We start from the raw sequence: 12768 nt of genomic DNA on the forward strand, positions 1-12768 counted from the left end.
GTGGGGGGCGGGTTGTTAACAGTGTCTGTTGTATGAATTTATTGCCACCATTTTTTTTTTTTTTTTTTTGCGGTACGTGGGCCTCTCACTGTTGTGGCCTCTCCCGTTGCGGAGCACAGGCTCTGGACGCGCAGGCTCAGCGGCCATGGCTCAGGGGCCTAGCTGCTCCGCGGCATGTGGGATCTTCCTGGACCGGGGCACGAACCCGCGTCCCCTGCATCGGCAGGCGGACTCTCAACCACTGCGCCACCAGGGAAGCCCTTGCCACCAATTTTTAACGAGCAAATACTATATAAAGATACGTATGCAAACCTTTTAAATATATATGTACACATAGATGGGGATTATACCGTTTTTCCCCAAGCATATCTTGGAGAGATCTTTCTGTCCATCAGTACATGTAAACTGAACCTTCCTCTTTCTCTTTTAATGTTTATATAGTATTTCCTCTTTTTTTCTTTCTAAAATTGAGAGTAATTATATTAGTAATTTGAACTTTCTGACAAGTTTATTTGGTATATTAATTGGTGATGTGGGCAAGTGTGACAGAAAGAAACAGTCCTTTTCTACTGAATTGGGTCAACATGTAACTCAAAACCCAGTTTCCTGTTACATTGCATGGAATCTCTTAAAATCCAATAATAGATTTAGTTATGGTTAATTTACATTCTTTTTGGCACAAGTTTCTGTAATGTCATATGATCGTTCCTTCTGTTCCCTCCCCAATCAATAGAAGTAATTAAAGAACTCTACCTGGAATTTGACTGGAGGCTTAAGAAAAATTGTGTCAGATTTGATTTATAAAAATCGCAATTCTTTCTTTCTGTGATAGTAATATTGACCTGTTTTGTCAGTTAAACTCCTTTTCTTTGAGTGTCAGCATTTTTTCCTGTATAACAATTTCTTACAGAAAGATAAAAAGTTCAAATTAATTAATAACTGTGTTTTGAACTAAATTGTTAAGCTTATGAATGATGTTCACCATTTCTTGTTGCTAACATCTCCATGAGGTAGATAATATACTTTACAGAAGAGGTAGACAAAATCTAGAGGTCAAGTTTCTTGTCCAGAGTCACAGCCAGCACAGCTGATGTTGAAATCCAGGAGATCTAGGACCATTTCTCAATTTACTGTCCTTGAGCTGCTTTTTCCTTGTTTCTCCATTAAGATATTATAGTTTTACCATTTCCTTTGTATTCATTATTTCATTTGTTCACAGCAGTGCTGTGAAGTAAGCATGGTATATGTTGCTTGTTGCTTTTATTCTGTGCCTGAGGAATCTGAGGCTAGAGGTTATGGTTTGTACAAAGGCAGACTCCTTTAGTTAGTTACCCCTTCTATCACAGGACTTGAGCCAAGGTGTTCTGACTTTAGGTGCAATGCCCTTTACCATGTAGTACTAGATGTGGAAACAGATTTCTACTTGTGCTCTGTTTTTTTGAATTGGGGATTTCTTGAGCGTTCCATGAGAAATCTAAGTTAATTCTGTGTGCGGGATTCTGGACCTCATGCCTTGAATTTGATATATTCCTGACACTTTATAACACATTAATCAGCCAGACTTCACAGTTTAATAAGACACTGCAGCATTGGTGAAGGCTGTACGATCAAATTGTTTGCATAACATTTCCCCTTCATCTTTGGTGCCCCTCATTTGTTTCTGGTGTTGTACTATGTATAGTTGACATTTTATTTTTTCTCCTTTTTTTCCCCCTTTTAGTGAATGGTAGTGTCTAGAAAGGGTATGTCCCTTCAAGAGAGAGGTGCCAATGTCCAACCGGCCTAATAACAATCCAGGGGGGTCACTGCGACGTTCACAGAGGAACACTGCCGGGGCCCAACCACAAGACGACTCGATAGGAGGAAGGTATGTATTTAATGGTAATTAAATGATAATTTAAATGATAATTTCAACCCTTTGTGATCCCTTCCTTTATGTATGTTGTGACTTGGTTTATTTACCTTATTGAAAGGAAGCTTCTTTGTTTTAAGATCTTGAGTTTTGATAGCTAGCTTTTTGAGTTTTTTCCCGTCTTACTTTTTGACAACACATGGACACTGACAGGCTGGCAAGTCTGTCTGACTTGTGTTAGCGCATCGATTCTCAGCGTGTGGTGTTGAGCTGATCTTTTTAGTTGGAGTCGTTGTATAGGAGGTAGTGTGAACAATCGATACATTCTCTTGAATGCAAGATTTCGTGTCTGATTTAGCTAAGAACTGTCATTTTATGCATAAAATACTCAGAATTACTTGAGCCTAATTTTTAGTCCATGGACTAATCATGGTTAGATTATAATAGATTATGGCTAAACTCTAATAAGATTACCTGATGCAACATTTTGAGATATTACCATGTATATTGTCTACTAAATTATAAAAAAAATGGTAAATGTCAAATGTAAAGAAGATATTGCAATACTTCTTGTTCATGTCAGGTGATTTAATTGGTTAAACGTTTGGACTTTGGACTAGGACAGCTTCGTGTGCAATTTCTGCCTCTGCCTTTAAATAGCTATGTGTCCTTTGTTATATCTTTCAGGAAACCTCAATTTTTTAGTCCACACAGTGGGGGTATCTGTTTCATAGGGTTACTAGTTAACTTCAGTATTGTTAACATGTTAAACTGAGAGCAGTGCTTAGTACAGAGTTCTGTTGTAGATTTTTTTGCTTTTTTACATTTAGATTGTTCTTTGGGAGCAGCCACACTTAACTTTATTTATGCTGTTGATTAGAAAAATCACTCCCCATTATAAAAATGTTACATATTTTACAGAATTTGGAAAATATAGAAAAGTATGAAGAAAAGCATCACAGTTTCACAGTCCACTTGTAGTCACTGTTAACACTGGCCTATTCCTCCTTAGTTGCTCTTTTTTTTTAAGGCATGTATGTGTGTATACATGTGCACGCATGTGCACCTAAGTTACGCACACCTTTCGAACAATTACAGTTTTGTACATATTAATCCTCAGGTTATATTTAGACCCTTGCATATGATTGACAAACATTTTGCACTGTCACACAGTATATTACTTCTAAATCCACAGTGACGTTTCAGCACCATTATCTTTTCTACACGTCAGTGATAATGTTGTAAAATTATTTAAATGTTTTATTATATTATGTATTTAACAATATGAGTGGAAAACAAATGGACATTTATACTAGTATAATACTAGTTATAAACTAGTATAATACTAGTTATTAAAATGCATTGGCTTAAAAGTTGTAATCAGGATGGAACTCAGTCAGATTTGTAGAATGGCAGATGTTTCCCTGAAGTTCATGTGCTTTAAGACAATCTATGATATGCTCAGTTGTGAAGGAAAATAATAAAATTTCAAAGCGTGTTTCGAATGGAGAAACACGCCAAAGAATATAAAGCAAGGTATAATTAGAGTTTTTATAGCTTTAATCTCTCCTCCCTTTCAGTAATGTGGCCCCATTTCAGCTCTCATGATTTCAACTTTTACATGTCTTTAAAAAACATTTCCCCACAAAAATAGTACACAAAAGAGGGCCTATTCACTTTTTTAAAACCTAGTATCATATGTGTTGTTTCCTGTGTCTTTAAAAATTGTTTAAAAACAGGACTTTTAAAGTCTTCATTGTTCAATTGTGTGTAGTTAATACCATAATTTAGTAATAACTTTGAATATATAGATTTTCCCTATTTTTATGTGGATAAGTATAATTATGATCAGGGCATAGAAATTTAAAACTTTAGCCAAAAAGTCTTATCAGTTTGGCTAAGAATGCAAATTAGAAGATATTTGCACATCTGAATTTCATTTTGCCATTTTAGACAGCTTGATTCTTTTGTTTGTGATACAGTCTCAGAGCTGGAAGGGACCTTTTCATCAAACCCCAGACTGATTTTTGAAGCCCCAGTAGAGTGTGCTATGCTAACAATTATCTAACCTCTGAGAAACCTCTCCAGTCATTTTGGGGAGTGAGTGGATTGGGGTTAATTGGGAGAGAGCAATTACAACTGTATTTTTATTCTTTTAATCTAACTTCTGTTGCTTAGCTTTCCTATAAGTAAAGCGCTGTTATTGTGGCTTTTGTTTCCAAAAAATAGTGGCTTTGGTCTTGTGAATGTATTCATAGTGATACAGTGATTCAAATAGTGGTAATAAATAACAGCACCTACTACGACAGCACTGGTGGAGTATTTTTAGTTAAGCCATTTTTTATACATATTCTTTCAATTTGAGACTCACAGAAACTCTGTGTGCTAAGTACGTAGCCCCTGTTTTCTAAATGCGGTAGCTTGCTCAGCTTTACGTGGCTGGTATGTAGAGTCAGGACTTGATTCCTGACCTCTTGACTTGCAAGTCGGTGATTCCTTTCATTGTGCCAAACTGTTTTTACTGCACAAACCACTTGATCCAAATGATGAAGAAGGACTTAGAGGAGGGTATGAAGTACTTAGAATTGAAGAGTATTAACTCATTCAGTTTAGAATTTAAGGAGCAGTTTTTCCCTCCTAGAATTTTTTAATTCATTCATTTTGCTTCACTCTGTTTCCTCCCGAACTTGCGTTAAGTTGTCTTCTATGTGTAGCTTCCTTCCTGTGACCACTCCTGCCCTTTTCCTAAATCAAGCTCACTTACTTTTTTTTTTTTAAAGAAGAAAAGTTTTAGTTCACCCTTAAGATAAAAGAAAGTTGGATATTTGGGATATATTTATTTTCTCCTTATTATTCCCTCTATTCTTTTTCACCTATCCTTCATCTCTGTCCATAATTGAGCTAGATTATCTTCCTCCTCTTCTATTGTTTTTCTCTTTTCCTTTCTTCCATAATTTTTTGGGCTATCGTTGCTTTGTTCCTCTCTTTTCTGTTCTCCTTTTCTTCTTTAGGAAATCACTCACCTCCACTGCTTGTCTGTGGGCTCGCTCTCAGGGATACTACCTAGTCTTTCCCACTTCCAGCACAGGTATTTGTAGGCCCTCCCTCCCTCTTTGCCATGCAGTAGCATTTTCATTGTATCATGTGCTTTTTCTTGTTTTTCTCAAATGTCAGCGGTGGGATTGAATTCAATATTATAGCAACTTTGGTTGACACTACTGTAGTGGAGGTTTCTTCTACATTGTTTTTGTTATAAAAACACAGCATGTTGAGAAAAGAAAATTGGGATGCTTCAGGAAAATAAAAGAATTAAGATAAATTCAATCCATCCACCGAAAGATAATGATGGTTAGTATTTCTACTCCATGATTTTCCTTGATATGAAAGCCCATAATATAAATTAGGGCCTCTAGTCCCATTCTCCCTCCCCACCCCAGTTTTTTTCTGTGAAATATGTTACTGCTGTGCCTATCACATTTGAGTAGTATTCTGATTTTATCAAGTCAAATTCCTGAAATGGGTTCATAGGACCTAAGGATATGAATATTTTGAAGACTTTTAACAGAATGCTAAATTGTGTTTCAGAAAGATTGAACCACTTTATCTTTTTTCCTTTTTTGATTAAACCAATTTATACTCCTACTAATACTTTGTGAGAATGCCTATTTCGCCAAATCATAGTACAGCACACCTTTTTTTTTTTTTTTTTTTTTTTTGCGGTACGTGGACCTCTCACTGTTGTGGCCTCTCCCGTTGCGGAGCACAGGCTCCGGACGCGCAGGCTCAGCGGCCGTGGCTCACGGGCCCAGCTGCTCCGCGACATGTGGGATCTTCCCGGACTGGGGCACGAACCCGTGTCCCCTGCATCGGCAGGTGGACTCTCAACCACTGCGCCACCAGGGAAGCCCCAGCACACCATTTTTAATCAGAGTTTGTGGAAAAAAGGGTTCCTTTGGTTAAAGTTACCATTTCTTTGGTTACTTTAGAGTTGAAGATCTTCCCCACATATTGGCCATTTTAATTTATTTTATGAGTTGTCTATTAGTGTCCTTTGTTTTAATTTTGGAGATACTTGCTCTTTTATTAGAACGCTTTATGGGAAGGGTATCAACCTACTGACATGGGCAAGTATATTTTGCTTGTTCTGGTTTGTTTTAATTTACAGTAGATTTTAAATTTAGATAGTCAAGTCTATCAGCTCTTTGTTTCTTTTCTTCCTTTTTTACATTTTATTGTAATCTGTCAATGTTTTTTTAATGGTGTGAGGAAATGCTTGAATCCAATCCACCCCACCTTCTCACCCCCAGTACAAAATTTGTCTGCAAAGTTTTGATAATTATTTATTACTGAGTAATAAAATTTTATGAAATCTAAAGGTTGTAGCTTTCTGTTAACATTGTCAAAGCAGGGATTTTTTAAGCCAGCATTAATTATACAGGAAGAAATAGATTTGTATTTTGCTTAAAAAACTATTTCAAAGGGATGGGATACAGAAAAACACAGAAAGAAAATAGATATCATCCCGAGATTGTCTGTGTTAATATTTTGAGTTTTATCTGTCTTTATCTGTTATTTTTTGGGAGGGGGGAGAATCTGAGTTCCCTGACCAGTGATTGAACCCGTGCCCCCTGCAGGGAAGTCCCTATCTGTCTTTAAAATACAATTTAGCATGTAGCTGATTACACTGTAAATACTTTTGGATCCTACTTTTTTCACTCAGTATCCTAACAAACATCTTCTCTTATCATTATGATTCTTTTGGTAATTGTTTACAGATGGTCACATGATTTGCTGAATCAGTGTGCAACATTTTCCACTATTAATTTTCATTTGTTGGATAGTTAGATGGTTGCAGTGGGAAAAGTTTTCGCTTATGCTTAAATGTTTGCAATTTTGGCATCTCTTAAGAGATATGTTCCCAGAAGTGAAATTGCTTGGTCAAAGCGAGTTTTTTATGGTCAACTTATTTCACATAAATTTTTTTCTCCAATTTACTTATCACCGTCAGGAAGAAGAGTGCTTTTTCTCATCATTCTATTTGTGTTATCTCCATTTTGCATTTTCTTGCTAATTTGATCTGGAAAAATTGCATTGATTTCATTTTATTGGTGTTTCTATAGTAATGAGATGTTAAACATTAGAAAAATAGGTTTAAGGAGTGAGATCTGAGTGAGAATACTTCTTGATGTAAATGTACTAATAAGTTTTCATATGTTGTTAATCTTCCTTTGAACCACGATACAGGAGAACTGAACTTCTAATTTGTTCAGCTGAGATTAGCCCCTCTTCTTTTTTTTTTTTTTTTTTTTTTGTGGTACGTAGGCCTCTCACTGCTGTGGCCTCTCCCGTTGCGGAGCACCCGCTCCAGACGCGCAGGCTCAGCGGCCATGGCTCACGGGCCCAGCCGCTCCATGGCATGTGGGATCTTCCCGGACCGGGGCATGAACCCGTCTCCCCTGCATCGGCAGGTGGACTCTCAACCACTGCGCCACCAGGGAAGCCCTAGCCCCTCTTCTTGTGTAATGATTTCCCTCAGTTCTTCACCCATGTATTTTGAGTGGTAGTTAATTTTTTCCACCGTGATCTTACTCTGCTCCTGGCTCCCCATTGCCTTTTGCCAAAACTGGGAGAATCTGCAGTCTTCATTTATTCTGAGCTCAGTGATGGGACTGAGGTGGTCATATGATCCACGCAGGAAAAAACTGAAAGCTTTTCCCTTTCTGGTAGCATAGGGAAGATGTGAATCTGAAGTTGCCAACTGCATGTTTCCTGCCTTATGGAAGATGATGGACAGTCAGAGAAAAGCAAATATATTAGAGATTATGTGTGATCAAAGTTCTGACTAGTTTCAATTCCTTAGTTCTTCAGAGCTGTATTGACTCTTTTCTCTAGACATGCTTATTTAACTATTTGGATTCTGGAGGTATGTGTGCCTTATTTTAATAAAGCCTCTGTTTTTGGCTTTAGAGCTAAAGAGTCCTGCCTTGATGTACTTGCAGTACAAACTCAGTATAAGATTGTATTCATGGGGCTTCCCTGGTGGCGCAGTGGTTGAGAGTCCGCCTGCCGATGCAGGGGACATGGGTTCATGTCCCGGTCCGGGAAGATCCCACATGCTGCGGAGCGGCTGGGCCCGTGAGCCATGGCTGCTGAGCCTGCGCGTCCGCAGCCTGTGCTCCGCAACGGGAGAGGCCACAACAGTGAGAGGCCAGCGTACCGCAAAAAAAAAAAAAAAGATTTTATTCATCCATTTGTAGAACACCATGGTAGTAAGCACCATGCTAGATGGTAATTATAAAAATTAGAGTAGAATAGCCTTTGTCACAAGCAGTTTCCAATTCAGTAGGGGAAATGGGCATGTAGGTGGTTATTAAAGTCAAGTGAGAAACATTTCTAGTGATGACCTCATTGATGGGGCTTTGAAGGCTGAAGAAGCAGTTGTAAAATGGTACGCGTCAGCCACATTTGTCTCTACTTGAGACGTGGAATCATTAGTTACGTCCAGAGTGGATTTGATTTCTCATTTTTCTGTGTCTCTTGTTACCTTGCTCACAAGTAGTAGGTGTTCAGCAAATACTAGTGTTGAAATCAGGAGATTCACTTCCTTGGCATTTTTAGGCACAGATATGTGACTTTCTTTTACTGAAATTGTTGTGAAAAGGTCATTGACTGGAGTGAAGGCCAGTTGAAATAGGGCCTGGTTTAAATGGGCTATGCAACAAGGTGCCTGGATTGTGCTACAGTAACAAACAGCTCCTAAATATTAGTATAACAATCTAACCACTAGGAAACTTGTCCATCCTGCGTTACCTGCAGGCTGTGCTCTGTGTCCGCACATTCAGGTATTCAGGTATCACTGCTGTGGCGGCAAGAGAATATGCTGACTTGCTCTCTGGCTGTCCAAGGCTTCCCTCAGAAGTGATCCATTTCCACTCACGTTCCTTGACCAGAGCAACTTACACGGCTGCACATAACTTCCAGGTGGTTTGGCAGGTATCATCCTACTGTGTGTCTGGAAAGAAGAGAAATGGAATATTTGCAAACAGCACCTGGTAGCTATCGCAGGCTGTTTAACACCATTTTAAAATTTTTATTCTTGCTCCCATGTCTGCAACAAACCGTTTATTTCCCTAAATTCCACTTAGGGCAACATGGCCATGCAGTTGTGTGTTGTTCTCTTCATTCTCCTACTTAATTAACCAGTATGGGTGCCTTTTAATTTTCATCTTTAAAATTTATTTATTTATTTATTTTTGGCTGCATTGGGTCTTAATTGCTGCATGCGGGCTTTCTTTAGTTGTGGCGAGCGAGGCTACTCTTAGTTGCGGTGCGCGGGTTTCTCATTGCGGTGACTTCTCTTGTGGAGCATGGGCTCTAGGTGCGTGGGCTTCAGTAGTTGTGGCACGTGGGCTCAGTAGTTGTGGCTTGTGGGCTCTAGAGCACAGGCTCAGTAGTTGTGGCACATGGGCTTAGTTGCTCCACGGCATGTGGGATCTTCCCGGACCAGGGATCGAACCTGTGTCCCCTGCATTGGCAGGCGGATTCTTAACCACTGCGCCACCAGGGAAGCCCTGCCTTTTTAAATATTCCTTTTTTGGTGTTCCTTCTGTCTCTTTTTTTATCCTGACCTTTGCTCAGTCAGATGGAAGTGCAAGCTTCCTCATCTTTGGGAGGAGGAGAATGAATGTTAAGGGGAGACAGTGTGATGTGACAATGACGTCATTGTTTCTTAGGACTAAATTGAAACCACTTTAAAAACCAATTTATACTAGAGTTGGCCCAGTAACTTGTCACTTGCTCCTTTCAGTAATGGCCAATCTTACTGCATAATTATGCACTTTGAGTTTCACCCAAAGAACCACATGTGCACATGCTTTTCCACTTTTTGGGCTGCTTTGATAATGCTCAGAAGGCTGGTCTGTCCCATCAGGCCTTGTGCTGGGAGGCAAGATTGACAGTGTTACGTTCAACAGTGGCATGGTTGTCTTGGTCTAAAGAGGAACAGAGGCTACTTTTTTCTAGGTAGAAGTTATGTGCTTTGGATTCTTAATAGTATCCATGTTAAATTATTTCTTGGACCAACAAAGTAATATTTTATATATTGTATAATTTTCTCTGCATTATGTATTTCTTGCTTTAATCATCAAATGTGAAATTTTGTCCAAAAGTCACTTCATAAGTTTATTGGAAACCTATAAGGCATCAGCTGCCATAGATTATTTCATATCTTAACTGACGATTTGCTCTGATTCTCCTGTCCCTCAGTATTGAAGGAGTCTGATGTTCCATACCACTTTTTCCAAATGCTTTCTCAGTCTCAGAATGCTTTCCTGGAGTATCAGTGTGACTAAAAAAATAAATACATGCAAATGCTTCTTCAGTAATTGTACAGGAAGTTTCAGTATCATATATGGAAGGCTATTGCTTTTGAAGCAGGAGGGAAAACGTGATTTTTTTTCTTCTATTTTTCTCATATAGCATCTCCAAAGCCTTAAGCCATTTATTTTGACATATACAGTCAGGAACAGAAATACCAGCCTGGGTAGGGAAAATTTAATAACTAGATACTGGCTTTTTACTTTCACCACTAAGCCCCTAGATGTAACAGTGGTGTTTCAAATTTAGGGATTTGGAATACCTGGGCTCAGTCTCACCTTTCCTGCCCAAGGCCTGGGTGATTTTGGGCAAGCCTCCATTCTTACATCTTTAAAATGGAAATATACCTGCCTCTGGTGTCATTTGAGGATTAAGCTAGATAATGTCTTTAAAGAATCAGTATAAAGCTTATCACATAATCACACCTTTAAAATTATTTATTCTGTGTTTTTGGGTTTCTTTGTTTTTTTAAAAAAATTTTTTACTCTTTTTTTTGGCTGCGTTGGGTCTTTGTTGCTGCGCATGGGCTTTCTCTAGTTGTGGCGATCAGGGGCTACTCTTTGTTGTGGTGTGCAGGCTTCTCATTGCAGTGGCTTCTCTTGTTGCGGAGCATGGGCTCTAGGCACGTGGGCTTCAGTGCTTGCAGCACATGGGCTCAGTAGTCGTGGCATGCAGGCCCTAGAGCGTGCGGGCTTCAGTAGTTGCGGCGTGTGGGCTCAGTAGTTGTGGCACGTGGGCTCAGTAGTTGCAGCACGTGGGCTCAGTAGTTGCAGCACGTGGGCTCCAGGGCTCACGGGCTTCAGTAGTTGTGGCACACAGGCTTAGTTGCTTCACAGCCTGTGGGATCTTCCCGGATCAGGGATTGAACCCGTGTCCCCTGCATTTACAGGCGGATTCTTAACCACTGCGCCACCAGGGAAGTCCTCTGTGGTCATCTTAATACATTTTTATCCAGGTATTTATAAAAGCCAGTGCAGTTCATGAGATAGTATCGTATCACTAATCTATCACTAATCACTAATTTACTTTTATTATCTCAGTGTTTATATCCCTCACCCAACTAATTTATTTGTGAAAGGTGGGGGCAAAAGTAAATTGAGCTGTGAGATTCCCTTTGGGTGTGTGGGCATCTTTTCCCATGGTTTTTGTTTGTTTATTTAAATATGAATTTTATTTATTTAAAAAAATACAGCAGGTTCTTATTAGTTGTCTATTTTATACATATTAGTATATATATGGTTTTGATTTTCAGTCCCTCTGCCTTTTTTTCTTTGCATAATAACTTAAAGTTATTGTAGTTTATTCACCCATTCTCAGTATACCCAGATTGTTGAACATATAAAATTTTGGCTTTGCATGTTTCCAACCCTGTTGTTAGTCTCTTATTCCAAGCTATGATTAAGAACAAAATCTTTCCAAAAGGAATTTAAGCCCTAGCCTGTCCTTCCAACCTTGTTTCCTAATGTGTCTCTGTGCTCAGGGAAATTCATATCATTTGCCAGGTGCCAGGTGGGTTTTAAAATTTGCTGCCTCTCTGCCCTTGTCTATGCTGCTTTCAGCGGAACGCTCTTTTTCCTCAGCTTTTCATTCTTCAGGGTGTGGTTTAAATGCCATGGGGTCTATAAAACCTGTATTTTCCCGCTAAGAGTAATTTCTCCCTTTGTTGTGAACTTTATAGCACTTGGTAGATCTCTTTGTTTTATGAATTCTAACCTCTTTGAGGACGGGACACAGTGTAGTGTGTTGTCAGTATTTATGTGCCCTGTCGTGACTTGCATATACTTGAGTTGGGAAACCAAGTAAGTGCAAGTATGAATTGAGTAGCTTGGCACAGTAGTTCTCAACTCTATTCGATCCAGTGCTCCCAGTCTATAATGTGTATCATATAATGTAAACATCTTTATTTTGATGCTACTTTAGTATCTTGAATTAAGTATATAAAAAACCTCCCTCCACAGTTTAGAAACATGAATATAATAATGTACAAGCATTTTACAAAGGTGAAAATAAACAAGTAAAAGGAAAACAGTTGATAACAAAATAACATTATTTCAGTAGGTAAATGCGGGTACTTGACAGAAGATGACACTATATTCAGATGCTTGCATCTGTATTTGAATTTATTGAATGTGACAGCTGCAACAACAGACTTAAATGCTGTAAGCAGCATTTTCATTATAAACTTTTCCAAAATGATGCATGACTCTTGGTCAAGCTGCAAAAAACAGATACAGTCTTTTGTGGATTCCCATGCATTCCTGCAGAATTTAAGTATATAGAGAACCATGCAAAACAAATCTAAACTGAGAAATTATAAACCTGTTTTCCCCTATGTCACGGCCAGATTTTAAGTTTTTTCATAAGGTCTTCATATATTATCAAGGCTATTCGAAATATATGGGTGATGAGACAGTTTTTCTCTGTGTCTCATGGTTCTGTGTATTGCATGACATCTTCTACCTCTAGTCCTTACCTGCTAAAAATGCCAACAGCACCACTGTTCCCCAACATACTGTTTCAAGATACTCCCCAGAGGAGGA

General features: G+C 38.8%; 1 protein-coding gene across 18 annotated transcripts in view; it reads left to right on the forward strand.

Moving 5' to 3' along the window:
• The window catches only part of TRIP12 (thyroid hormone receptor interactor 12), a 147392-nt gene that overhangs the window by 40190 nt on the left and 94434 nt on the right, over positions 1–12768 (forward strand). For all 18 annotated transcript variants that reach the window (XM_060301748.2, XM_060301750.2, XM_030880116.3 and 15 more), the window contains exon 2: positions 1721–1867. In XM_060301748.2, coding sequence (XP_060157731.1) covers positions 1770–1867 — 98 coding nt within the window. In that variant the 5' untranslated portion in view covers positions 1721–1769. The remainder of the gene's footprint in view (positions 1–1720; positions 1868–12768) is intronic.

This window comes from Globicephala melas, chromosome 7, assembly GCF_963455315.2.
Source record: "Globicephala melas chromosome 7, mGloMel1.2, whole genome shotgun sequence".
NCBI lineage: Eukaryota > Metazoa > Chordata > Mammalia > Artiodactyla > Delphinidae > Globicephala > Globicephala melas.